Source organism: Phalacrocorax aristotelis, chromosome 4 (genome assembly GCF_949628215.1).
Source record: "Phalacrocorax aristotelis chromosome 4, bGulAri2.1, whole genome shotgun sequence".
Lineage (NCBI taxonomy): Eukaryota > Metazoa > Chordata > Aves > Suliformes > Phalacrocoracidae > Phalacrocorax > Phalacrocorax aristotelis.
Genome location: NC_134279.1, coordinates 78,009,993 through 78,037,613, shown reverse-complemented (window position 1 = coordinate 78,037,613; position 27,621 = coordinate 78,009,993). Strand labels below are relative to the sequence as shown.

Genomic DNA, 27,621 nt, shown 5'->3' with positions numbered 1-27,621 from the left:
AGACTAATTTACTCTAATTAATTTATCCTGATGTAGGAATTCCACTTAATCTCACTTGCAAAGTGCCCGGTTTGATGTTGCACCTGTTCCATCTGCAGAACCATTTTTTCATCAGAAAAATTCCACTTTACACAAAACACCATCTGCAGGTCTTATTCAGTTTGCACTTAATGCCCACAGCCATAAAGTGACACTTTTTGGAACCAGCTTCCCACTTCTGTCATCCCATGGTCAACTACTCATGAACATCACTGGAAGGAAATGATGATGACAAGGACATGATGGAAAAAAAAACACTTAGGAAAGAATTAATTAAAATTTAACCAAGGACTTCAAGATCAGGACTTGCGTGGAGACAAACAGGCTTCCAATAAGAATGTAAATAATTTTATAACAGGTTTTTTGCTTTGATTTTTAATGCTAGTGGTAGAAAAAGGATGTTGTTTCTGCCAAGATCTCCTCTGCTTTGAGCCCTCAGAAGATTTTCCAGGACTCTCCCAGGCAGGTCCATGCTGTCAGACTGGTGACACTGGAAACAATCCTTATGGATATATCACATTCCTATATCACATTCCCCATTTTTGGAGATACCACAGGGGATGTTATCCCACAGGCATGAATTTGTGTCAAGCTCAGGGTTTATTCCTTCTTGTGGAAGAGGCTTGTTGAGGTCTCATTGCTTGGTTCAGGCATGACTTGAATCTTCTGGTTTTTGAGGGCAGCTTCCCTCATCTTGTAATACATGAACTCGTTCTGCTGGAACATGCGCAGCTCCATCTCCGTCTGGACACGCATGACCTGAGGGACACAACAGGTTATAAAACCTGTGACACAGGGGATCTCGAAGCAAGTGAATAAAGCACTGCCTAAAAACGCAGACTGTCTTTCAGGGATGTCCTAGGCCATGTAATGACTGATGCAATTTAATCTACACGTCCCACCAACAGGACCAAAGCTGACTGGACACAGATATCAAGTTACTTTCTCAAACCTGGTTACCCGTGTACTGTGAAGGTGAAGAAGGCACCAGCCTTTCCTACACGCAGCTCTTCTGCAGGCTGCTGGGAAGCCTCAAGCTCCCAAACCTGATGCAGGACCTAAAGGTGATGCTGTGCAGAGCCAGGGAGCAAGTGCACTTCGCATCCGCACCCTGGGCCTAACCCTTGGTGTGACACATCACCAGGGTGGGGGTCACCTCGTGTGGGAAGAGGCAGGAGAGGAGGAGAGGGATGCGCAGCCCCTGTTTGACCACACCACAGTTGCACCCCCTGCATCCCAGGATTCGCAGTGAGTAAAGTCATTCCTAGTGCTGCATTATGGCAGAGGCTCAGAAGGGATTTTAGTAAATCATTTTACACCTGTCCGTGAGTTTATTCAGCCCTTGGTTTAGGAGCACAGAGATGAGCATGTGCCATATATCCACTATTATCCTCCTGAAGTAAGTAGGGATGGAGGTGCTGGGGTCTCACCCTCTGATATATATAGGGAAACAGTCAACAGACGGGTTGGGTTTTGGTACTAGATACTCATTTTTCTGATGATATAAAATTGCACTCATAAAGGTTACAGGTCTGCTATAATGAGGACTAAGACATCAATAAAAGATTTTATTTGGTATTGTGTAAATTTTTTGGTTAATAAAGGAGAATACTTTGAAGCCAACAGGTCACATCAGGTGAGTTAAAGGCTAAAGAAATGATAGATTCCCAGCTGCAACTGTAAATAGTTCATCACAGCTGAGCAGATGTAATTCCCTGGGACCTGGAGCTCTTCACCCTAAGCTAGGAAATACACCTATCAGTCATCTGAGGAAAAAATACCCTGCAGCTTAGAAGGACTGGGTGTGGTAAATAAAGAAGAACAGACATGGATAATGAAAATCAGTTGGTAAACTGGGAACATCCACCATATGTAATTTGATATAGTCAAATTGTAATGCCATGCATCCAAGACCAGAGAAATCAGGCTGTTTGAAGAACGAGAGGCTCTGTGCTTGGGCACAGCGGTTTCAAAGAAGATTCAGGGGCTCAGTGGCCAGTTTTAACGTATGTCCTGGTGCAGGATAAAAGCTGGTTTTCAGGGATGAAAACTTCCCATAGGAAGAGGCATGAATTTCCCAGCAGATTGTTAACATAATCCAGAGAAAATGACAGCACTAGTAAGAAGCAGGCAGTACTTGATGCACCTCTCAGCTCTTATGGATGGGTTGTTTCTACAGCTTGAATGTCATTTTGCCCAGACAGAGAGCAGAGACAACACAGGAGATGACACCTACCTCCAGGTCTTTGGTAATTGGGTGGGAAGGTCCATGGGTTATCAGGAGAATGGCATAGGCTTTACAGATCAAGCCATGCCCAGCTTCAATGAGACCAGCATGCCAGTGAGTCACTCCTGCCCGCATCACGGCCATCCCCAGCTGTGCATTGTTGGGATGGTATATTTTCCTAGAAAAACGTTGAGTAATTTTAGTTCAGGAAATATCTGGCTTCCCAAAGGTTTGTCATTGATGTGATACGTTTGCCAACGAGTGGACTGCTTACTCAAGTGAAGAGCTTATTGCATTCGGTGCCACTGAAACGTGCAGCCCTGCTTAGAAAGGGTCAGGCAGGAGTTGCATGAGGACACAAGTCATACAAGGACGTGAGTTGCTGTGAAGGAGGATGAACGACCTGCGAATGGGAAAAGTTGGACCCCTGGCTTGGAGAATGACAAGCTCTGTTATTTTGGCACAAACAAAACCCAGATTGGACCCTACAGCCCAGATGGCACCAACTTAACTTCAGATGCTTAATGAAGTGCCTAAATTAAGAACGTAACAGCCACCAGCTTCTCATTCAAAGTGGGGAGAGAAACGGGGTCTTCCAGAAATTCCAGAAATGTTCATGTCATCCCCTGGAGATGTATCTTTGCCTCCAGGGACTGTAAGATCCCTCCCCTACAGCCAGAACCCCAAGTGGGCAAGATGAATCCTGGCCTCTACATCCTAATTTAGAAGCACAGGCAGAGTTAGAAGCTGCTTGGATTTACCTGAAAACCTGCCTTCAAGGGCTTAGTTGGCATACTGAATTCGCAGATCTTAAAGCAAGGAAGGAAATTACCACAGTCCTCACTCTGGAATGAAAAACTGAGGAACAGGGAGGGGAAGCAATTTCCTTGATGTCATTCAATTAGCTCAGTGCCAGGGCTGAAACATGAAGTGGCTTGTCAGGCTTGCAAGCCAGAGAGGTGACTGTCACCCCTCTGAAAAAGAATGAAATATCATAGGCCTTTTGGGGTAGAACTGACCAAAAAGACAAGTACTGGGTAGGAGATACTCTCAGCAGGAGGGTGAACGAGATGATGAAATGGTATCTTCTCTCTCCTCTATGGTTTCCATTTTTTTGTTGTTGTTTTCTTTTGTTTTATTTTGGGGTTTTTTTGGTATTTAATACTCATCAGCCCTGTAGTAAAACCTTGGTAATAATAAAGTACACCATTTTTATTGTGAGGTTTGTCCTGGATCTATGTGAACTAAGCCTGAATTTCTTTATTATCACTGAGCTTTTACTGCAGGACTTGGTGCATACTAATTAACCAAGACAAAAATCCATTATTTTTTGGATTGTAAAAATGTATGGAATGCAAAAAAATGTGGAATTTACACAATTCCATAACGTATTATTCAAGAGTGAAGGGATATCTTGAGTGACAGCCATTTGACACAGTTTCTTTTTTCTCTGCAACTTCCCCTTCCTGCAGGGCGCAGGGGAACAGACCGTGTCCTGCAGTGACAGCCTCTCTGTCCTGCACCCAGGCTCCGTGCCTTCCTACCAGAGCAGCCCTGAGATGCTTCTGAGACAAAACAAAGAGGCTAATGCAAGATGTACCCAAACCATTTGCCAGTTACAGTTTAGTAAATCAAGGTGTTTGGAAGCTCTTGTGCATTTAGGAAGGGGTCCCCCTCTTTCTGGTGATATAATCAGGTCCCAGTCTGAATGTCAGCACCCGCTGCCTTGGTGGGAGCAGACTAAGAAAATTATTCTATAACACACTGCCTAACATTGCATAATGACAGACAGCTGCCCAAAATAAGGCAGAGACATACAGGTAGCCGTCCACCATCCTCTTGGCATAGTCAGCTGCTTCCTCAAACATCTGGAGATAAGAGAGCACCTCAGAGGCGATGCTGAGGATCCTCAGGAGGTAGATGTTCGTGTCCCCCAGCACAGGCTCCTGTTTCTTCAGGCACTCACGGCACAGCTTCACAACCTGCACCCAAGGGAAGCCAGGAGAGGAGGGAAAGTCAGAGCACCTTTGGCCCCAAAGCTGCCACACCAAATCTCTGTGGGTCGCACGGTTCATACCAGTCCTAGAAGCCAAGTCAGCCTCCATGAAGGTTGAGGAAGATAGGATATGCTTTTATTTGTTTAAAAACATCAGTGTAGCAAAATGATTGGTGCTCACATCTTCCTCTCCCAGGGTTACATTCATAAAGCTGGTGAGGAAAAAGTGATGTCTACTGTTCAGGAGAAGAAAGACCCCAAGAGGCTGGGTTTTGTCAGAGATCAATTGCCTACAGAACTCTTATACCCCAATGCCATCCACCCAACCTCCTACAAGCATTCATTGGAATGCTCTTAATGACTCCATGGGGCTGGGGACAGACAGCTGCACTGTCCCGTGCCTGTCTGCTCGGCTGCATCACACCTGCACCTAGTCCTGACCCAATATCCAGATCTCTGCTCTGGGGGACTTCAGTGCTTTCCCAAAGTAAGTTCAAACCCAGAAGCTGTTGCTCAACCTGGAGTGTTTTCCTGAAGCTGTTACACTCTGAAGAGAACAATTAAATATTTCCTGGGTCAGGTAAAGAGGGAGAAAAGAAGTGACTTGAGCTCTCCAGGTTGGACATGGACCTCCCACACCACACACCCACCCTCAGCACCTGACAAATGAGCAGCATGCAGAAGCCAGAAGGTGAAGAGGAGATCAACACAAGCAAACAGCCCACAGCTTGATGTGGCAAGTCTCCTGACTGTCCTGTCCGTCTCCAAAACCCACTGTCCTCCCTTTTATGAGGCCACCTGGCAGAGCTGACTCATTACGCTTGCCCTGTAACTCATGTTTTTCACCCAGGAGGTCTTTGTTTCAAAACCTGTGTCAATCAGAGGTGCTTGCAAGTCACTTGAATCTTCTTGTATCATTACTACAAATGAAATTAGTCTGGGATGTTGTCTCAGACAGAGTCACACTTTACAGAGGGGAGAAACCAGTGTCAGTTTTCACAATTTGAGCTGCCAAGAGGCCAGGAAACATGGGGACATTCAAGTTATAGCAATGGGGCTTTGTTTCATCCTTAAATCATTAACATAGAGAAGGACAAGACCTGCTTTCCCTGGCAGTGTGTACACAGCAAGAGAGCAAAAGTCCCAGGACTCACTTCATGGTAAAGTCCCTCCAAGCGGGCTTTGTTGATCTTCTCCAGCGTGTCCTTGGAGAACTGGACGACCTCCTTCACTGTCTCTGCAGAGGGCTAGGGACAATGTTAGGAAAACCAGTGAGGAAGACACACTCCTGATACATGCCAAAATACCCTGGTTGAAGGGATGCTTATTATGCAGTTTGGGAACCCAAATCAGCTCAGCAAGATGCTTCCCACATCACTCGTGACCTTCCTACTGCTGGCTGGATATCCCAGCATGCCTCCTCAGACCTGCCTAAGACGGGGCTGAAATAGTGCCACTACCAAACGGAGAGGTGAAGCTCCTGCTGACTTCAGCAAGTGTTGCTCATCAGGGTCGCAGCCACGTCCATCTGGCATGCATAACTGGGTTTCTCGACTCTTCCCTCCACCCTCTTTCTCTGGAAAAGGGACAGAATTGACTGTGCAACCGGGAGGTGTCACGAGACGCCAAAGGGGCTGTGAAAGCCACTGGTTGGCGTGTACCACGTGTTCCTAGTGCAGCTGCTTGAGAGAAATGAGGCTCTTGAATGAGAGATGGGTGGAGTAAGGATAGGAAAGATCACTAAATTTTACCCATTCTGAGAAATGCTGTCATTAGGCCCAAACACCATACGATGGTTGACCTCAGATTTTAATTGCATCCAGAGACTGAAATGTGTTTTCCCACACATCTCAAAGAAGTTTGGATTTCACTATGTATTTGAAAGCATGATGCACACCTGGGCATACCTGACAAAACACTAACCAGCTCCTAATTAGCTGCTCATCTCCCTTAATTTAACGTTGAGGTATGACACTATGATACCAGGCACCATCATTAGTCTTCTGCTTTTCTGAGCCTTTCAAATTTGCATTTTCACACTATTCTAGCTATCACAACTTTCCTTTTTGTAAATGGGGAATCTGAAATCGGTCCACAATCACCTGACCCCAGAAGTCTGCAGGAAGAGTCTGGGCTGCAGACACACAGTAGAGCCAGAGCACAGGCACATGCCCAGCTGCCAGGAAGGACCTCTGGGTGCGGATCAAAAGCAGAGATCCAACATTCCAATGAAGGATGCAAATATTTGGAGTCAGGACTGTGAGACCGTCCCACTGGTTTTTTTCCCACACCTGGTGAACCAGATTTTTGAGGAATCTGAAATTCAGCTAGCTGGGAAAAGCTCTTGAAAGCTTAGTATGGAAGGAAAACCAGTAGCTTTTCAGAGCCATATACCCCCCATCTATTTAAGGACACATATGTATGTGTTATGATTTATTATTCCATATTACTAGACTGAAGCTATCATAACTAATCAGACTTTGGCAACTATTTGAGCAGCACGCAGGGTGTCCTACTGTGCAGAGCACATTCAAAGGCAATGTTAACGTCAGTGCAAATCACATCGTTGTGCTGTCTGAGTAAAGACTCCTAGAATAGGAACTTTAAACAGCACTTCCACAGTGGCTTTGTCTAATATAAATCCTCTCTTACATTTACTAGACCCCTAAGCCTGTTGCCATTATAAACAATGGAAGGGGTGAAGGACTGGAGGTCGGAGCAGCTGTTGAGGATGTAAGCTGTCAATCTCCATATATTCATAGAGCTTTTTCCATGCAGCTGTGAGCATTGCCACTCTCAGGCAAGTGAGCCTGAATTCAGAAAATGTGATATAGCCGGCGGCGAGCAGACGTGCTCTGCAAGTGAGGTCACTCTGGATACTTATTGTCTGTGGATGGAGTGTATTTTTAGTAGCTGAAATCATACACCTTGCATAGTTACAGGCTTTTTCTATGCAAGCACTTCAGATTGTGTAGGACATTTACCCAAAAGTGCGTATCTTCCCGCTGCGTGCTGCAGAGCAGCTCTAATGCTCCTGAAAAGGGGATGCTGCATCTCACTGCTCAGTCAAGGTTCGATAGCAGGTGTTGAATGAGAGCTGAGGCATTTTTTTATGCCATCCGCTGGAGGAGGTGTCTGAAAATACTTTTACAGAAAGTCAGATGAAAATGCTTCAGCATCAGAGGACTGAGCTCTGGGCTAGCTTTATATTAGAAGTGGGGAGTTTCAGTAGTCAGGATCAGCTTTAAGATGAAGCCCGATGATTTAGTAATGGGATTATATAGCAGGGTCTTTTGCACTAGTGGGGAACTCAACAAGCAAAGGGTTTCTTCTAGTCCCATGTCCTACTTTCCCTGGGAGCTCCCTGGTATCACTTGGATCCCGTTTCTCCAAACCTTGCTCAAGGAAAGACTTTTGCTTTGCAACATCCAGCCTTTCCTGACCACCACCTATATGAAAGAAAAGTCGTGGGACTGAGCCTGGCTTTCCGGTAACTGTGCTGAGCTGGAGGCTGAGGGTTTTGTACTCGTTCCCAGGAAGGTGCAGCTCCATAGGCCTCTCCTGGTGGCAGCGCTGGTCTAAAGGGTCATGGTTCTTCATCCCACTTCTGCTGTTTGGTCCTGCCCCACATCAGCCCGAGCTGTACTGTCTGGTTCGTTACATGACTGTTCAATAGCACAGATCAGTGGCTTGATAATACATTAAAATGCTCTTGCCCTGCCTTGCCTTCCTTTATATGCTTTGCAAAGCTTCTAGGAGTAGAACCCCCCTAAGATAATACTGCCACGGAGGACAAAATCATGAGTGATTATATCCTTGGGCAGAGGAACCACAAAGAAACTCTTAGAGCTACCAGAATGCTCATAAACTGGAGCTGCTGGCCAAGCAACACATCCCACTGCCAACAGCAAGACACAGCCTTACACACCCTCCCACTTGATGACTTGTGAGACCTCCAAGAAAAACACAGATTACTTAAAAATGACCAAACATGTTAATGCTTCACAGCTAGTCTGCCTACAGCAACTATGAACAAATGTCAAGTGATGGCACAAATTCCCTGTGACAGGCCTTTGCAAAGAGGAACTGGAAGTTCAGGCTTCCCACCTTAATGGAGCCAATGTAATGGTACCCATTTTACAAACCATACAACTTGAGCAGCACTGGTTAGTCCTGTCACCATGAAACCCATCTGCCTATTGATGGACTTTTAGGTTAGAGATAAAGGCAACTTTTGTGGGCTTTGTAAAATTAAAAACTGCATGTATGTTGCATAATAGGGATTATACTGGCCTTGCATGGTGGGATTGAAATGTTGTGCTCAGTCGAGGTTCAGATCTGTTCCCATTTTTTACATTGGCACTAGCCAGGCTTCTGCTAAAATCTGACTGTTGCTATTGTGAGTGTCCCTGGGCTGGGGAGCCACGGTTGCAAAGACACACAGATGGCTTTGGTGGAGGAGACGCACCTGCCTCTGGATTTGGCCACAGCAGGACAAACCATACCTTGCCTTCCCCCTCCTTCACTGCCAGCATCAGGTCATCCTTGATCTGTTTCTTGCAGTGCTCACAGGAGCAGTCAAAGTAATACTGCTTCTTCAGCTGCTTCCGCCGCTCCTCGCTCACATTGAGGAAATCCACATAGGAAACAGTCAGCTCGTCCCCTGGAGAAATCTTGCTTAGTGCCCGCAGCTCAATCCTGATTGCAAAGGAGATGAGATGTGGACTTGGAGAAGCAGCAGAAGCAAAGGTGCGGCCATAGAGCCATCAGAGATAAACCCTGCGACCTGCCCCTGCCTTGCAGAGGTGAGCCCTCGCCCTAAGGTACTGTTTTAGCTCATCAGGGAGACAATGCAGAGATGGGTAGCAGCCTGGTTAACTGAATGCAGAGTAAAAACATGGTCACACCGGTTTCTCCTGCCCCTCTGCAAGTCTCTGGCAGGGATATGTAAGGGTCTGAGCTATAAACAGATTACGGATCCATTACTTTATCCAGATGGGGTGCATCTGCCTTCCTCTCCCATCTTTCCCTGAAAAAGGTCTTAAATAACATGGACATTCAAAAATATTCCCTTGTTGTTTCACTCTACAAGCTGAATCTCCCGGTTGCTCTGGGCGGCCTCTCAGTCGCAGGGGCTGCACAGTCACAACTGGCTGAAGATTTTGGCCAGAGTGGGAGAAACCTCCATCAAATACCAACTGCAAGGTGGTGCTTCTGTACTCACCTACTCCGCTATCTACTAGTGACTCTATCCATGGTTAGAAATAATTCACTTGAGACTGGTGACTTTGGGATCTCTGCTCAGACCAGTTAGTTGGTTAAACATATTTTTGCAGCTAGGCATACTTACGAGTTATCAAAATGAAGCCAGTTCCATGGTCTGAGCTCCCACCCTACCGTCGCACTACAGTGTGGTACATCAGTCCCAGGACTCGCTCACTGTGGGCAGCATGTGCCTTAATGATCCTCCTGCTGAGCTCAACAGCATGTTTAATGTACATGCCTCATACAAGATGGGCCTGATAGGACCTGTTGGCTCCCACCTGAACACGAGGGGCTTTAGATGGCACTCAATGAAGGTCTCACCAAAGGCATAGGTGCCATAGAACCCAAAGATCTCACCAGGTGCATTAAAAGTAAGTCTTTTTGGGAGGACATGACTACTTCTGACATGACTTTTTCTGTGTGACCATATTCCTGCAAAGGGACTGTAATTCCCTGTAATTCCCTTGTACTTCCCGTTACAAACTCTCAGCACCAAGGCTGTAGCTCTGAGCCTTTCAGCTGTGCTAAAGCTGCTGTGAAAACTACTCCCCAAGTCTGGTATTGACCTCCTCTGGGTGTTAGATCATATCAACAGCGTATTTCATACAAAATTTATCACTAAACATGCCATCGTCATGAAGGGCAGCTATTAGTTATGTCACCACCACGACAAAATGCCAGCCGGAGAAAGGTGCAACCCGCTACTCCAGGAGGAAGGGCATGAAAAAGAGCAATCCCCATCAGAAAGGTTTACACATATAAACATTCCTGTTCAGACTTAATGGGATCCTCGTTAAAGTGAGTCATGCAACCAGAGAAGAAAAATCAAGCCTCTGACTTTTATGATGCCCCTGATAGCCTAAGCGCCACAGGTATATTTTAAGCAGCCATCCCTTGCGTGGAGGGGATTGACAGCGTTTGGGATAAGCCTGGAAACACATGGCATATTTCAAATGCTATAAAGAGACAGTGTAAGCTGAGAGCACCCCACCGAGCTTGTCCCATGCTCTTTCCCCAGTGTCTGCCCCGAGCACCAAGGACCTCGAAAGATGCACGCACAGGCACAGTGAGTGCCCGATAGCTCAAAACTCAGATTCCCCCAAAATAGCACCTCTAATCAGAATTGAAACTAATTTTCCTGCTTTTATGGTCCTATCTATAATGCAACAAGTAAGCACAGATGGTGAAGAAGAGCACTTCAAAAGTATTTCACATCTTATTTGAGGAAATTGCGTGTTTGCTTGAAGTTAACATTTAAAGACCACAATATCCCTTTAATAGGACTGACTATAATATACCAAGCACAGAGAGCTAAGCAGAGAACTTCTCTTTTTTTTTTTTTTAATACATTGTAGTGATTTCTTATGTTTGGATCAGGTAACAGCGGCATCATTAAAAGCTGAAACATTAATCGGGTATTATGATAAAGAAGGATGAAACCTACATCTCACCGTATTGATACTGTAGTCAGTGCATTCAGCGGGCAGTGCTTGTTACAGAAGAAACATGGACTATTTAGTATGTCAGTAATGCAATCATTTCTCATCTCCTAATACGCAAGGGTTTATTTTGGGCTGTACAAGATTAGCAAGACCTTGTTCTGACTTTCATGCTCTTGCCGTAGTCAGGGGAGGAGAAATAAGAAGTGGAGAGGGGAAATACTGGCAGGGAGGAAGACAAGGGAGAGGGTGGGAAGGCAGTGAGGGAATTTGCTGTGGGGAGGCAGTCACAGTATTACTACTATTGTTTTAATTTAATACAAAATGCAGAGTTAAGTGAGGTTTGGGTTTAGTGGGGCTTTGCACAGGGGATGAGTTCAGAAAACAGGGAAAGTGACGTTTTCCGCAAACACAGATAGCCCCTCGGGCTGTTTGCAGCTTTTCCATTAAACACGGGGCATGAGGGGTACAGGGCAAGGGGAAGGATGATGCTTTCAAGACTGACCCACCTCATCTGTGTGTGGAACATTGATCTTACAGCCTCATGACTGAAAGACAAAACAAACATCTGCAGTTTACACAGGTACAAGTACAACGAAAAAAATGGGTACATGGTGTAGAGCATCGGGACATTGTCCTGATGGGGAATAAGGGGGTTCCCAGCACCTGGCTCATGTCTCACTGCGTGTAGAGCTTTGCTTTTGCTATGCAGCTGCCATTACTGAATCGCCCATCGCTGGGCCACGACAGTGGATTTGGGGGACAGCTGTCCTGGCACTGTGATTTCAGGAGTGGTCTCAGCCAGGGGATGAGCAAATCCTGCTTCTGACATTTGGCAGGTGCAGTAGGGTTAGTTATCCTGCACAGAAATATCTCCACCAACTCCAGTAGCCATGGTCTTTAAAACATAGCTTGAAATGGAAATCAATCTGGGATACCAGCACAAGGACCGTGCTCTGTGTGATGAGTTTAGTGGGTCCTCAAGTCCAGTATTGTGCCCTGAGCACTGACAGAGACCTCAGTTCCCACAACAGGGGCTTATCACCAGGTTTCCACAGAAAGACAAGAAACCTTCATAATTTACCTGGCCAATTGTACAACATAACCAGATGGTCAAGGTTAAAAGTCAGTAACAGGATACACATGGGAACTTAGACAAGGTGCCAAGCAAACAAAATGCAATTCCTCTACTTACCACCCAGAAGCTCAGACTTCAGGGTTGCTATTACTGCTAGTTACCTCCTCCACTTCCCAGGCTGGCTGGAGAGGCTCTCCATCATCCCACTATGGATCTGATCCAGGGCAACTGGATATCAGAGCACAGACTCCAATCTGACTTTGGATCAGACCCTATTTCCCACCAAGGTAACCATCCTAATGCAGTTTCATTTTCTCTTTGCTCATTTACCAGCTGCTTGATAAACACTGGTATAGTTTTATCAGGTAAAACCAGTAGCAAGAACTGGAGCACACAAGCACTGTGTTAGTTAAAGAAGAGGAGCCTGGGGAGTTAACTTATAGCACTAAAGTTTGGTGAACGTGGAAATCTGTAAAATCTTAAGACTGAGTAGGAAGTTTGGATGAAATACTGTAGCTGTGCAGTTTTTGGCAAGCAGTTTCCCACAATTAATGCCTTGCACACGATGCAGCTTGCTGGATCAGCAGCAGTTTATATGTGTTCTGGCCTGGGAGGAGGCTGGGAAGAACAGAGCATCCCTCCCACAGGTTGCACAGAGCATTGAGAGCCGCAGCCTCCACTCCCAGCTCTGCTGAACTGTCCCTGCATTTCCACTTCACCTCTTTCCATCTCACATGTCCCACAGAAGTTTCCTTACAGCACTTGGGGGGGAATGGGGAATACACAGCGGCTTAGGGCATCCTGCACATGACTCAGTTTGCAGATAACAGTCACAATTGTCATTAAGATCCCATTGCTAAAGAGTTAATCAGTGATTAACAGAGATGGTACACTCTCACAAAGATAAGGGTTGTGTTAGAAATGGTTATAAACACATCAGCAGATAGTGATACACAGCTGATTGTAAGCTTTGGTTACACGAAACTCTTAGACTATGGACTCAGTATAATCTTTAATAATTTATTAAACATAATTGTTCCTTAACTATAAATAAAGCCTCAATATAAGGGGTGATCTAGGCAGCTACTTAGTACTTCATCTGCCTATTTTGAGTCTGGTTTCAAAACTCACAGAAACCAGGGAAAAATTCTTTGCTGGTTCACTGGATTTGGGGTCAAACCTTGTGTATTTGTTTAGTGCATCAGAGAGTATTTTTTAAAATAACAATAAGGAGAGAGAAAATAGCTCCTCTTTAGAAGAAAAAATCCTGATTTTTTTGTTTCTGAGCTAGAGAAGGAAAAGAGAATGAATAGGTTTTCTGGGGCAGGGATCTGATACGGTGGGGTTAGCAGAGTCTGCTGAGTTGCCCATTAAGATGCATCCCCGCTGTGCCCAAGGAAAGAAATATCCACTCACTTGCCATTGTTGAAGATGACGGTACAGTTGGGCCAGCAGTCGTGGTTGGCCTGGCAGAGGTTGGGGAAGATCCCCACACCAACAGCCTGCAGTCCTCTTTGGTCACTGAGGGTAAAGCCGTTGCAGCTGATCTAGTCCCAAAACATAGTCAGGAAGAAGCATTAAGGGAGAAAAAGCTGAAGTCAGCTACATTCAATTTCTTAATTCCTGATGACGCTTTAGAAGACGTATATCTCTGGCATCCCATCTCCAAACTTTAAGGAGAAAGGAGCAGTGCCTATGAGATTATTGCAGAAAGTAATTGTAGAAAAAACATCTTTAGTTGGGATAAAACATCAGGACAGAAGCAATGCAAGACTCATGCAGATGGACCAGCTCGGAACAAAGTAAATGCTGCAGAACATTTGCTGTTAATATTCATTTGGGATGTCTAAGATAAATTTGGTTTGACCATGCATTAGTTTCTTTATATTCACTTCCTGCAAATAATTCAGGAAAAGGTCACAGGAAAATGAATTTGAGGCAATTCAAGCAGAGCCTAGACAGAAAACAAAGTTCATGCTTATTAATACAGGTATCAGTTAGAAATTAACCCTGAGAGCTTCATTCAACCTGGTCACGTTTGCTGGGTGGCCCACAAAGCTAATCAAAACCAATTACTGCTGTTTGTTATGAGTCCCAAACAATTTTCAGAATGACTACTTTTGGGTGACATATATGCCAAGAATAAATTATTATCCTTTTCTATATGGTACATTATTATCACATATGAATGGAACAGTTTTTAGTCGCAAACTTAAATAAAGGAAGTATTTGCAAAGAGAAAATGCAATAGGATATATCAAAGGAAGTAATTAACTCAGCTGCTAATTATCTTACTCTGTTAATAGTTTTATTTCCTTTCTTAACTGATTCTGTACTTTATCTGTACTTCCTTATTTATGGGCAAATTATGTTGGTCACTAGTACATAGGTCTCCCTGCGCCCAGTGGACTGGATTTTCTTTGCAGGGTGGGTACAAAAGGATGCTGTGTGTCCTCCCTGTGCTAGGGCTTGCAAAGAACTTCTCTGCCCCGCCAGCCATCAGCAGAGGTGTGAGCAGAGCGTGTGTCTCAGCTCAGCTCACCCTGGCCCCTCAGGCAGTGTTGCTAGCTGAGGGCTTAGTGCAGCCCCGGGTACCAGGGCTGGGGGCAGAGCAGCTCAGCCTGAACTGGCTTCTGGGAATTTCCCTTTCTGCTGCACTGAGAACAAAAATTGGTAGTTAACAAGTTAGTAATGGATATTACTAAATATATTTAGTACATTTTACCTATTTTTATTATATACATAAAAATATTTATAATGTACCTGTAAAAGTCTAATGCACAAAATATATAATAGACATTAATGTACATACTAAAACAGATCTGCTATATTCAACTATATTCTAAGTATATTTACTAAAAATAAATTTAAATATATTTTCTCAGCTCTCCAAGGTGCAGAGAGATGCCCAGTGGGACTTGTGATGACAACACAGCACCTCTGGTTAAGTTAGCCACTTGTTTGCACAGTTAGACCAGTAAAAGGTTTCAGACCTTGCCCTTGCCGTGCCTCAGTTTCCCAGTGTCAGTGCAGAAGTGATGCAGATGGGGAATGCAGCAGTATTCAAACTGCCTGCAGCAACTGCCAGTCTCAGCTATCCCACTGCTACAGCCTCTTAAGGGCCAGAGAGGGATGAATTCAGGCATCCTCAACTCAGCCCAGTTGGAGACTTTCTCGGGGAGCTGGCATTAAAAGCAGCCCCCCATTTGCTTTCCCACCCCTCCGACGTACCACTCCAAATATGTGGGAGATGTACTGCATGCCAAACTGCTGGCTCTGGGGTGGCCAAAACTCGAGGAAGCTCTCCACATCAGCACGGAGCTCCCTCTTCTCCTCCTCGTCAAAGCTGTCCACGTGGTTCTGCAGGTCATCGATGGAGACCAGGCAGCCCTCTGACAGCCCGCTGCCTTCCCTCTCTATCTTCCACATGATGCGGGCAGCCAGCCTGGCCAGGAGAGAGCCCCAGGTGTTAGCACCACCACCCGATGCAAGGAGAGGGACCAAAGGACCAACAAAACTCATTTCACGGGTGGGAAGCCCTCCCCAGCCCTCCAGGATGGCTCTCATTTCCTTGGGGATTCCTCTTATTTTCTTATGACAGAGCCAGGATGTGAATCCAAATTAATGTTGACTAGACAAATTGAGGACAAGCCTATCTCCTTTTCCACTTTTCCATCTACTCCCCACTTTCCCGCACCTTCTAAACCACACCAGGTGGCTTTGCTTCACCATGTTCAGCTGCAGTAGAGTTTTTGGGGCCCAGCGCCAAAAAAACAAATCAGGAGCATGACCCCCTCGCACCCCAGATGCTCCTCCATCTTCCAATCCCATCAGCTCACAGATGCTCCCCAAACCAGCTCCCACCTCCACCAAATCAGGCCATCCAGCTCTTCCTCACCACCCTCTGGAGGGATGCCCTGTCCCCTCCCAGTGTCCCCAGGCTGCTGGCTCAGCCCCTGCGGCCAGCTCTCACCTGATGTTTTCGGTGGGTGCCTTGCCGTGCTTCTTGATGGCAGAGCACTCATTTTTGTGGTTCAGCCACGCCGCTCTCTGACAGGTCCGGTCGCAGTAGTAGGCAAACTTGCACTGGCCACAGCGGTGGAGCCTCTCCTGTCGTTTGAAGCAGGTGTGACAGATGACGTGCGTCAGGCTGGAAGGACAGAAGGACCCATTGGCTCGTACCTCAGCAAAGGGCCAGCATCACTCAGTGAGGGTCCTGCCAGCTTTGCACCCCTGGGTTCCCCACACCCACTAAGGATGGACTCTCCAAGATTTTTTGGGAGGATGGAGAAACCTCCCACCCAGCTTAACCCCTGTGAGCTTGCCCAGTGCTGCTGCTTTTCTGTCTGGCAACGCCAAAGAGACAAATATTTTGTTTAAAGGAGTGCAGCAATAAAGCATTCCCCAGCTCTCAGCCCTCTTGTCTGCATCTCATCTGCTCCTTCTCAGCACTGCTGTATTAATAGGATTTTTCAGTCTGTTTTCATCTTCTGTCTGGCCTGTGATGAAGCACCAGCCACCCATCTGCTGAGCAGAACGCAGATGCCTAATGAGTCTGTGGCTCAGGAGAGTGCAAAGAACATGAATGCAAAGACCAGCCTGAGAGCTTCATCTGCCTGCAAAGCCTCTGGATTTGGCTGAAGTGAAACCCTCGCAAGCGCTAAGGCTTTTCAGGGCTTCACATGGACCTGGTCACAAAATGGAGCAGTGGCCGCCACCATGCCTGAGACTTAGGAAAACGTTGGGTGAGAGGGACCAAACAGGAGTATGGCTCTGAGCTGTCCTAACTGTTCTCCTAAGCTTTCTTCAGGTACAGGCATGCTGTGGGGATAAAAATATACGTCAGAAATGCTTCGCCAGTGAGCAGACCAGAGGTGTATCACAATGAAGAAGAGTGAAAGAAGTGGTTGCATACGGAAACCCTGTGTTTGTGCTGCTTGAAACCAAGGTATGTTTCCACGGATTAAAAAGCAGCCTTGCTTGTAGATGTACTGGAGGCACTGCACTTGGCAATTGTGGCATTGTGTTGGAAATGACATGAGGAAGCCAACACAACAGCCTCCTTCAAGGCAGATCTTCTCTTTACAGAGTGTTTTGTGTCTTCTCCTCCTTCTTTCAGTTGTGGCATATGTCTTCTGGCTGTCCACCATCAGGAGAGAGCAGCACGGAGCCCCAGTGAAGGTGGGTTTGCGGCTCTCTTGGTCCCTGTGACTCCAGACAGAAGCTCGGCACGGTTTAGTGAAGGTTTGAGGCACCAGGGCAGGCTCCCAGCCAGCCAGCAGATCCCCAGGCATGACTGCTGAGGGATAAGTGGATTTTAAGCTTCCCAGGCATGGACAAGAAACACCAAACAGCTGCAGACAAAGGACATGAACTCTCAAGAGCTTGCAGGAGCACTGGCTGGGGTGTGACATGGGGTGGGCTGGCTGTAATACCAAGCTTAGGGAGCAGTACTTGCATTTATGACCGCCATAAGATGTTATTAATAAACCCAGGGGATCTTTCATCTTCACACAGCTGGTATGTTACCAAGCTGAGGACATCAATGCTTTGGTCCTGGTCAGTGGTACAGAATATGCCACCCGGGGGATCTCGTTAAACATTAAAGATAATGAGCACAAAGAAACAGAATCACAGACCAGTGTGGGTTGGAAGGGCCCTCTGGAGATGATCTTGTCCAACCCCCCTGCTTGAGCAGGCACCCCCAGAGCAGGGGCACAGGGCCGCGTCCAGGCGGGGGGTGAATGTCTCCAGGGAAGGGACCCCACAGCCTTTCTGGGCAGCCTGTGCCCCTGCTCTGGCACCCACACAGGGTAGGGTTTTTTTTCTCATATTGAGGTGGAACTTCCTGTGTTCCAGCTTGTGCCCGTCGCCCCTTGGCCTGTCGTTGGGCACCACTGAAAAGAGCCTGGCCCATCCTCCTGACACCCACCCTTTAGATATTTATAGGCATTGATGAGATCCCCCCTCAGCCTTCTCTTCTCCAGGCTGAGCAAACCCAAGTCTCTCAGCCTTTCCTCACAAGGGAGATGTTCCAGTCCCCTTATCATCTTCATAGCTCTGTGATGTGCGGATGTGCTCTGCTCCCAGGGCATGAAGCCCTCCCTGTTTAGTCTGGTGCCAGCTTTAGCACTGTGTTCTTTAGGCCACTTAAAGCCTTCCTGCATATGGGCTAGAGAGGCAGATTTCTCCTCCGAATCCAGAAGCCTGATGTGCCTTTCTCTGATGCCAGCAGCAGTAAGTGCTGCTCACCAGCTACTCCTGCTCCTGGCTCTGCAGTTTAACTAGCTGAGAGGTTACTGTGAGTTACACAGTCATGGGTTAACTGGGAAACACCTTTCAAAAGAAGCAGGTTTCTTCTTTGGGGGGTTCAAAACAGGATTTCCAAGAAGCATCCTACAATTGTATATAGGTAACTATAACCAAGGGCAGGGGGAGGAATGCATCAGAGGATACTGATGAAAAAGTCTAACCTGATATCCTCCCTCTGAGAGTGTCCGGGGTCCTGGACCAAGATGAAACCTCCCTCATGTGCCCTTTTCACATGCCCAGCTGCTTGCTCCTTCATTGGGTGGGAGATATTGATCTCCTGCCCAAACAAATTTTCCATTGCTGCTAGAGAAGGCTTTTCCCTGCCTGACTCGGTGCTTCTAGCCGTCTGTTTCTCCAGGCAACTGCCCACTTTATCTCTGCCTCCAGCCAGACTCGACAGTACAGGGGAATTTAAAATCCCATCACTTAGACACTGCTGGCCCCAGGAGTGAGGTTCTCCTCATTGCAAAAAGCTCACTGACCACAGAGACTTCATTACCAAGGGAACATTATCATCACCGACAGCCCACAGTGGGGAAACTGAGGCACGAGGAAATAAAAATTTATTGATGATCACGTAAGGAGGCTGCACTACAGGTGGGAATCAGTCCCACAGCCCCAGAGTCCCCAGCCCCATGACTGTCCTGACTCTCCACTATACAGATATATATAGAAAAACATATGTAGGCATATTTATATCTATCACAGTACATTTAAAATGCACTTTCTGACACTATTGGATGAGCTCCTGACATAATCCATCCTGCACCTCTGCTCCGGCAGGATGAAACAGGCTGGTGATTTAAAGCAGAGGGCTATTGATTTAAAGCAGGACAACCTGCAGCAGACAAAACCTCATACAAAAATGACATTTGGAAAATGACAGTGAGCAGTGCCAGCGCACGGGAGGGAGCCTGACGCAAGGTAAGCACCCAGGATGGGACAGGGGGGAGCACGTGTCTGGGAAGGAGGATGCAGCCAACTCCATTGAGTCAAATGGAAGAGCTGGGAGCTGGTGAGATATGTGAGGCTGTGCTCTGTCAGCTGTCAAGTCAGAGGGGCAGAGAGGTGCAAGAGAGATTATACTCCTTGTAAGGCAAAGGAAAGCAAGAGAGCTGATAAAACCCACGTGGTTACATTGTGCCAGGAAACACAGGGAGCTAACTCACACAGGGAATGGGGCTCCGTCCTGCCGCCTGCGTGCTTTGAGGGCAGTCAGAAAGTGAAAAGGCAGTTAATTAAGTTTCCCTGTAAAAAGGAATGACAGGTCAGAGGGGAATGTGGTGCAGCAAAACCCGAGTCCTCAAAGAGGGGCTTGTCACCCCCAGCTCTCTCTCTGAGAACAGAAAAATACTGAAATGATGGCTTCGCATTTTGCTCTTTATTGCACAGGGTGTCCAGAGTTCCCAAAGCAAACCCAGCTGGTGGGCAAACCCAAACCACCAGCCCTGGAAAGCCCTCATTTCTGAGGAGATGCAGAAATGCACAAAATAAGAAGTTATACAAGACTGCCTGAGGAGGCAAAAGAACAGCTCATGTGGTATTGAAAAGGCAGGCGCAATTATTCATAGGTAAACTGAGTGGAAGGTATAAGAAATACTGCACCTGTCACCAAACCTTGCAGGATCCTCCACGCTCAGAAATGGTTTAAAAGAAGACTGGATTTATTGATAATGTGCATTACCAAGACTCCAGAGGGTTGGGCTCAACTCTTGGAGTAGTAAAAAAAAATCAGGAGACACAGGTATTTGAGATCTTTTGCCTAAATCTTCAACAAACATTGCTCAAGCACTACCTGACTTTGCAAGCACCTAAATCCCCCAGGGTGCCTCTAGGCAGTCATGAAAACCTCTGCTGTCCCAGAGGTGCTCAGAGCTGGATCCCCCAAATGGGGAAGGCAAAGTGGGTCTCCCACTTGTCCCCAGGGCTGGACCTTACACTGGGGTCTGATACCATCTGACCTGGAGGTAGACAACACCAAGGACACCAAAAGCTTGCAGTGAACCACAGCCTCCACTGCCATTCCCTCTGCAATGGTTACGGTCCCCAAGGATGGAGGGAGCCGCCTGAGATTACACCCAAGTGTCTCAGCCTGTGGAAATTACTGATCTATAAAGCCATCCCTGTCTGGCCTAGAAAGTGCTTATCACAACCCAAAATGGCTCCAGGTGGCCTGGATGGAGCTTCTTCTCCCTGTAGAGAGAGCAGCCCATGCCCACATGGTCAGGATGCTTCATGGCCAGGCACTACAGAAGGTTTCTGGAGAGTTGTGTGGGCCTACGCAGGAGCCCTGGAGGTTTGAGCCCTTACAGACCCGGTGCTCGGTTTCCCTTGCTTTAACACGGGGGCAAGACAATTGCTTTCTGCTGCAACTATGTACTCCATGGCCTCTGGTGTGATCTCTGGCCATTCATTCACTGTCATCTTCCACACATAGTGAGAACTTCTTTTTTTTACCCTGCCCAAAAGCAGGATCTTTATTAGCACAATGATTTCTTTAGCCTCTCCAAGCCTTGCCAAGTCAAGGATTTAGGACTGATTTGGAGGGCAGATGCCACCAACTGACTCAGTAAATGACTTTCTGGGGAGTCTCTCAGGTTTCCTTGGCCTCTCATCCAAGTGTTAGCTGTGCTCAACTCCCAGGGGCTCATGAGCTCTGATGTTACTAAGATGAGACACACAACTACTACTAATCCTGGACGTAGCTACAGTCACAAAAGCAATGATTCAGTGTGCCAGCCAACAAATGCAAGAAGTGACAGAGCACTGTCAACTGAACCATGGTTCCTGCAAGCACAACTCTCAGTGAAAGCAGAAGAAACAAATAGCTCTTGTGACCACTTGGATTGGATTCAGATGGATTGAGATGTTTGACCTGCCAGGACAGAGGGCTGAGCACTGCCACAGGAAATATATTAACCTCATATCTGAGGCATGCACAACCCAAACATCTGACAATCATTTCCCATCCAGTACCCACAGCATCTCATTCACTGATTTGGAAAGGCAAGATGGCTGTAGCGCAAAGGAATAAAAGGAGGATTTCACTGAATGGACATTGTGAGAAGCTCACAAACTATTTAATATTAGTTTACGCTATTCTGTGCATGACAGATGACACAGGCAACCTAATTTACACCTAAGTCCACCGGGATCACATTTATTATTGGCTGGCTAGGCATGTCTCTCTTCAACGTCTTACAGAGGTCGGCATACGAATAGCCTAAGATGTAAGCAAAGTCCACTTGGCCTTCAAAGCAGAAGCTGTAACACTTCCTTAAACACAACAGCCTAAGGAAATGCACCTACTCTTTTGGCAGTGAAAGGAAAAGGGAGGTACTCAATAGCTGGCTTCTACTGAGGATACCTATAATGATGAGTTATTAGCACAAGAATTAGTTTGGTCCTTTAAAAAAGGGGGCTGAAACTTAGCACTTTTATCTTTAAAATGTCAGGGATGACACATCCTTGTTTGTCTGACTTGAGTGGAGGATTTGTTTTAGACTGATTTTAGACTACTTTACTTTTAGTCTTTCATTACAAGCTTTCTCAGCATCTTTTTAAAGAGGTGTGCATGTGGTTTTCTTTAAAAAACTAGGTTTTCTCCCAGGTTTTATTTAAGCTTTTGAACAAGTGAGATAATTATAAAAAATAAAATGCCAGAAAATTTTAAACAACGTAAATGTAATCTCGTTAGCTCTCAGTTTTTATTGGTATCAATTCAAAGAATTTGCTTCCTTAATATTTTCAGAGTCATACTGTTATGGAAAATTTTGCATTTCTTATATCCCTAGGTCATCCCAACGTTTTCAGCAATTTGCAGATCACTCATCAAGCAGATCTTCAGGTGATCTTGGCTGTCTACTACATGACACTGTTTGCCTTGACTACTGTCTCTCAAACCCCACTGGTTAAAGAGCAAACCTTCTCTTGATGAAGGCTGACAGAGATATATCAGGCTTCCCCATGCCCATCGGAAATGTAAACTCTTACAGGCTTGAGAGCCAACTGACATGCCAGAGGAGAAGGTCACATACTGTACATTGAGCTCAGGCAAAGGGAATGCCACCGTCCTGAAGGTGGCAGTGAGGAAAGGAGACCTGGGATCTTCAAAGAGAAAGTGAAGAGGGAGGAGGGAACGATTAAACCCCAGCATACAAGCAGATGACTAGAGAAAGCTTCAGTGAGAGGTAATGTCAATGGGGAATGCACAGGGGCTTTGCAAATCAAAAAATCACTCCAACAAAGGCAAAGAATCCCTTGAGAAGATATCTTTTCAACCTTCTGCATCTATTTTAGGGCAAAGCAGGCCTGACACTGGCGTTTTCTGAGTGCTATTTCAGCTGATAACAGCAAGGCTGATTCAAACACTGATCAGAGCGTGTGTCTGCACTTTATCCAAACAGCAAAATACTGGAGATCACACTGTGTTCTGCACCCCCTTCCAGTGTTCCCTGTCTCTCTAAAGAGCTTTCTCTAGTTCAGGTAGAAGTAACCTTCTAGTTTTATGCAGGAGTCAATGCCAGGTAACCACTGTGTTAAGCAAAAGGTTATAGAATCAGAATCATAGAACGGTTTGGCTTGGAAGGGACCTTTAAAGGTCATCTAGTCCAACCCCCCTGCAATGAACAGGGTTAGCCTTGTGAGTCATACCGTGGCCTTAAAATCTAAGAAACTATGAGCTGACTGATGTCTATAGGAACCTTCTTTAGCTTCACTTTGAGTTCTATGTACTTCTGGACTAAAAGTCTCTGGCACTCGGTAAGAAACTGCTGCTCAGATGACCATCACTGGGTTGAAGAGTACAAGCCCTCACCAGCCTTAATGACTTCAGGAACCTCCAGGGTCCCTGTGACCTTCAGTGGCTTCCAGGATGGGATGCAGTCTGCAGATTTAGACACCTAGACGTGCTCATCTGTACCCTCAGTGTCTAAGCAGAGGTCCTATCAGAACACTCACTGGGGTCTGGAAAGCCATTCAGCTCAAAGATAGATGTCTGTGGTCGGTGCACACTATAGTGCTCCATCAATTACAATGGGCACTTAGGGCTGGACATAGGAGCCTAGTGTTATTTTAGGCTCTGCAGGAACACCCATCTGGCCTGAGAGAAGGCCTGATTCTCATAAATCCTGTTTTGTACCTGTCAGCCCTAAGAGGATGTCTGAGACACCCTGGGGCATCTCAAACAACACTAAATACCTATAGCAACTGTATCCTGCCCTTAGCTCTATGCAGACACCACAGACCTCAGGTTTGGCCATTTTAATTTGCAAGCTGAGTCTCAAAGCATATTGCTGGACAAGCCATCACATCACCCTGTAGGTTGGTCCAGTTAAACTGATGGCTGATTATAGAGTTTTGTCTAAGAAAATAGTTCTCATCTTCCTGACAAAATGAAATTCTCAACACCTCCTCGAACTCAGCCTCCTACTGACAGACAGACATCCATACAGTGCAGTTGGATGACAGCCTCAGGTCCAAATTACTTCAGCAGTTCCTCACATCTATATATAGAGAAGGGCCTTTGCATCATTTAACATCAAAGCGTACTATACCCACACTTTCTGCTGTGAGCACTTAACACCAGGTGCCAAGATTAGTTGTTCAGGCTCCCTAGATCCCTGTACAGGGATCCCTCCCTGCAAAAAGGTTTGTTCTTCTGATAGTTTCTCAGAGCATGAAAGGTAGGTTTCTGCTATGCAACAGCCCTATGGAGGGGTTTTTCACTTACATACCTGAAATTAAACACCTATAGCAGATAATGCAAATTTTCCTTTTCATAATTATGCTTTTCACCAGGCCAAATGATGATCAGCTTCTATGGGGCTCCACCATTTCTGAACAGTAACACCTCCCATCTCTTGACAGCTTTGTGCCCAGGCACAAATACAAGCTGCTCTCCATCCTATAACACAGCCTCACCAAGAAAACTATGTTGTATCTCTGAAGAGCTGGTCCTACTAATCTGAAAGAGACCTTCGCTTCACCTGCTGTGTCCCCACTTCACATGTAGTCACACAGAAGAGTGCAGTGTGGCCACTGTAGTATGATGAACATCCATACAGGAGTTGGTTTCAACAGCAAAATCAGAGGCAGGATTTCAGGGGCTCAGCATCCACGCTAGGACCAGACTTCTCAAAGAACTATGCTCCTCAAAGGGCTGCAAAGTACAGACCAACTTTTCCAACTAGTCTGCACTCTTGTGCTTCCATTGTGGCCTTTATACACAGAGAAAGCAGAGCTTTTTGGAAAATCTGGTAATCTATTTGGTAGGACCTGAGCTGAAAGATTAAGCCTACCAATCACTCATATTGGAATCCTCTTTCCATAGTACACATATAAATTGCTTTCAGCAAGAGATGAAGATGCTGAATGGAATTAGGAGATGGACTATGGACTTTGGGTTTCCCAGCGCAGGGTGAGATCCCATTTAATAGTGTAGGCTCAATGCCAGTTTTAGGACCTATAAATGCCTGTTCGTGGGCATGGAAAAACACATGCCTCTTCACTGGACTCTTCCTCCATGCAGAGGCAGCAGCAGTTCCTTCAGGGCAAAACCAGCCACCATTGCCTAGTGTGGATTTATTCTTGCAGGTCCTTCGAGGATCCAGGCTACCCTTCCACAGCAAACAGTTCACTGGGGGTTTATGCAACTGAATACGCTTGGGACAGCAGTAGAAGGTAGCTTCAAACCCAAAGCCCTGTATGCATGCAAGAAACATCAGAGCAGTTTTCACTAGAAAAATGCATGTTTCCTTTATATCTCAGGTGCAGGATTTTCCCTGCTGAGCACTAACCAACAAGCATTTAGCTCGTACTGCCTGCTTTGGAGATTTTGGGATGGGAGTGTAAAAGTCCATGATTATCACACAGCAGCCTGAAGAAGCAGAGAGATAAGAATGATTGAAGCCACCCCCATTCTCTGCAGTGGCAGAGAAGGGATGTGTTTACCTTACCCCTTGCTGCTCAGTGTCTGGATCTGCCCTCTGGGAGCTAAACAAACACAGACTGGGGAGGGAGGGAGGGAGGGAAGCACACCTCTCCCCACCCAAGGTTTTCAGTTGGAAACCTAAGCCTAAGAGGCAGACGATGTGCTGATAGTTTCTCCCCTTATCTTACATGACACAAGTGAAATTTGAAAATGCAGTGAAGCTGTAGCTCTTCACAAGGGCAGCGCTCTCTATGCATGATGCTCGCAACATTTCACGTACGTGAAAAAAAATTTTCAACCAGCAATCAAAAGGCAAAATGTTTTCAATGCTTTAAAGGATAATTAGTATTTTTAATACTGTTTATGGGAGAAATTATCACCCATAGGCACTTCCAAAGCAAACAGTATCACAGCAATATTCCAGCTAGTGACACAAGTGAAACTAAAGTACAAAAGCTAGAAGGGCACATCAAGGAGAGGTGGTTTTGCCACTAACTCTGTAATTGAACTCAGGGTTAAGAATTCAAGAACTCAACATTTTAAAATAAAAAGTCACATTTTTAATGTGATCTCTTGCAATACAATATATTAAAATACAAACTAAAAAGTGTCATTTTTGCTATTGTAAAGATTCATGAACATCTTCACCCACTAACAGGATAAGGGCAAGGAAAAAGTAAACAAAAGACAAAAAAAAAACTTATTTCCTGCTCTGTCCATTTAATACCTAATTCTCTGCTATTGCCAGATCACAAAGTAGCATGAATCAGCTTCAGCTACAAGATGACCAGGATTACAACAGCAGCATGAGCTTTGCCTGCATTCCAGACTTCATTAGCAGAGTTGATTCGATCAGCTAGGCAGAATCACTCACCACCCCATTTAGCGTGTAGAACATTCACTAAAGTCACTGGCAGTTTGGGGCAAAAAAAATTAGTCTCGGGACTCACCACGACGCCCTTGAAGAATGCTCACAAATTTCCTAAGTCCAGAATGAAACCTTCAGCTGACATCTAGCTCCTCACTTAAAAAGGTCGGGCCGAATTCTGCTCTCAGCATATTATAAGGCTGAACAAATTCCATTCATATCTGAGGCTTTATTCTAGATTTATCCCATCGGGGATTAACACAGAAATTGGTTCCTAGTGCCTTTTAGCTTTCAGGGTATTTAAGTGAATCTTCCACTGACTTGAAGGGCAGAAGTGGGCACCTACCAGCTACACCAGCAGCACAGGTTGATCAAATGTTGTTTGTCCTTGAAATAAGCAGCAGAAAAGAAAAACGCATTTGCACCAGAATTCATTTTCTGGCTACATCAGCGTGAACAAAAATTTAAAACCAGTCTCGTGCAAGAGAGAAAGCAGAAACTTGTCTCCAGTTAACTCGGCTAGCTATAAATATTAAATCCCTTTAACAGAAACAGTATCACTCGCAGATCCCCACTAGCTTCTAGTTTGAAGGCAGCGAGTGATGAAGCTGTGTGTAGAGGTGGGAGGTGGTACACGTGAGCAGAGCACAACGTAACCCAGTTTTATCATGCATTATACACGGGAGGCTTCAGTGAGATCAGTTTGAGATTGCTGTACCTGAGTTACACTAACTCCTGGCAGCTCACCGGAGTGTAACATGGGTCCGGTTTTGTGAGGCACTGAATACATGCAACTTTCACTGTATTTGGTAAAAGCTGACAGGACCAAGCACCTTGCAAGATCACATCCTGGAAAGAGATTGCACCATATTAAAAGTCAAAAAGCTGATCTGAGCCCTGGGAAGCACATTCACTGTAAACTGTGAATGCATCTTCACAGAATTGCTTCCGACTTCCCTTCACACACTTCTCTGATGAGGTCCAGATGCTTTCAAACTTTTACCCACCCAGCCAGATGAAATTTTGCATCGAGATTACTTTCGGTCTGTGTTTTACATGTGCTTTTCTCTTACCTATCAAAAACCACGGCCGCGTAGGCTGGCTCTGCAAAGATGACATCCCCAGGCAAGAATTCCTTCTGCGCTTTCAAGCCCCTGCCTTTGCCTTCAGACGTGAACACTTCGACTGACTCCATGCCCCCTTTGGTCATCCCAAGGGACCCCAAGTCTTGGGAACTGGATATCTCAAGCGAGCCAAATCTCCCACCACTCCTGGCAACTTCAACTTGCCGCAAGACCACGCTTATAAATAGGCTGGCCTCCCCCCACCCCCGGCTGCACTGTTTCCCATAGGAGGGCAAGGGGGTGGGAGCAGGAGAGGCAGGAGGCAAAGATACTCTGCGCAATATCACCAACCTATACAGGGAAGGCACAGGGCTGGGACTTCTTGATTAGGAAACCCCTCTC

The 27,621-nt window shown here is 46.0% G+C and overlaps 1 protein-coding gene across 2 annotated transcripts; it reads right to left on the bottom strand.

Annotated features, from left to right (window-relative positions):
- Positions 1–303: 303 nt before the first annotated feature.
- Positions 304–27,621, bottom strand: SMYD1 (SET and MYND domain containing 1). 2 transcript variants are annotated; one of them, XM_075092170.1, is made up of 10 exons: positions 27,229–27,431; positions 16,018–16,194; positions 15,276–15,489; positions 13,461–13,591; positions 11,476–11,514; positions 8,768–8,960; positions 5,417–5,509; positions 4,085–4,248; positions 2,276–2,444; positions 304–798 (listed from the first exon to the last, which is right to left on the bottom strand). In XM_075092170.1, the coding sequence occupies exons 1-10, from the start codon at positions 27,363–27,365 to the stop codon at positions 640–642; spliced, it is 1,476 nt and encodes a 491-aa protein (XP_074948271.1). In that variant the 5' UTR covers positions 27,366–27,431; the 3' UTR covers positions 304–639. The 2 variants fall into 2 exon arrangements, with proteins under 2 accessions (XP_074948271.1, XP_074948272.1); XM_075092171.1 differs by lacking the exon at positions 11,476–11,514 and having other exon boundaries at positions 27,229–27,621.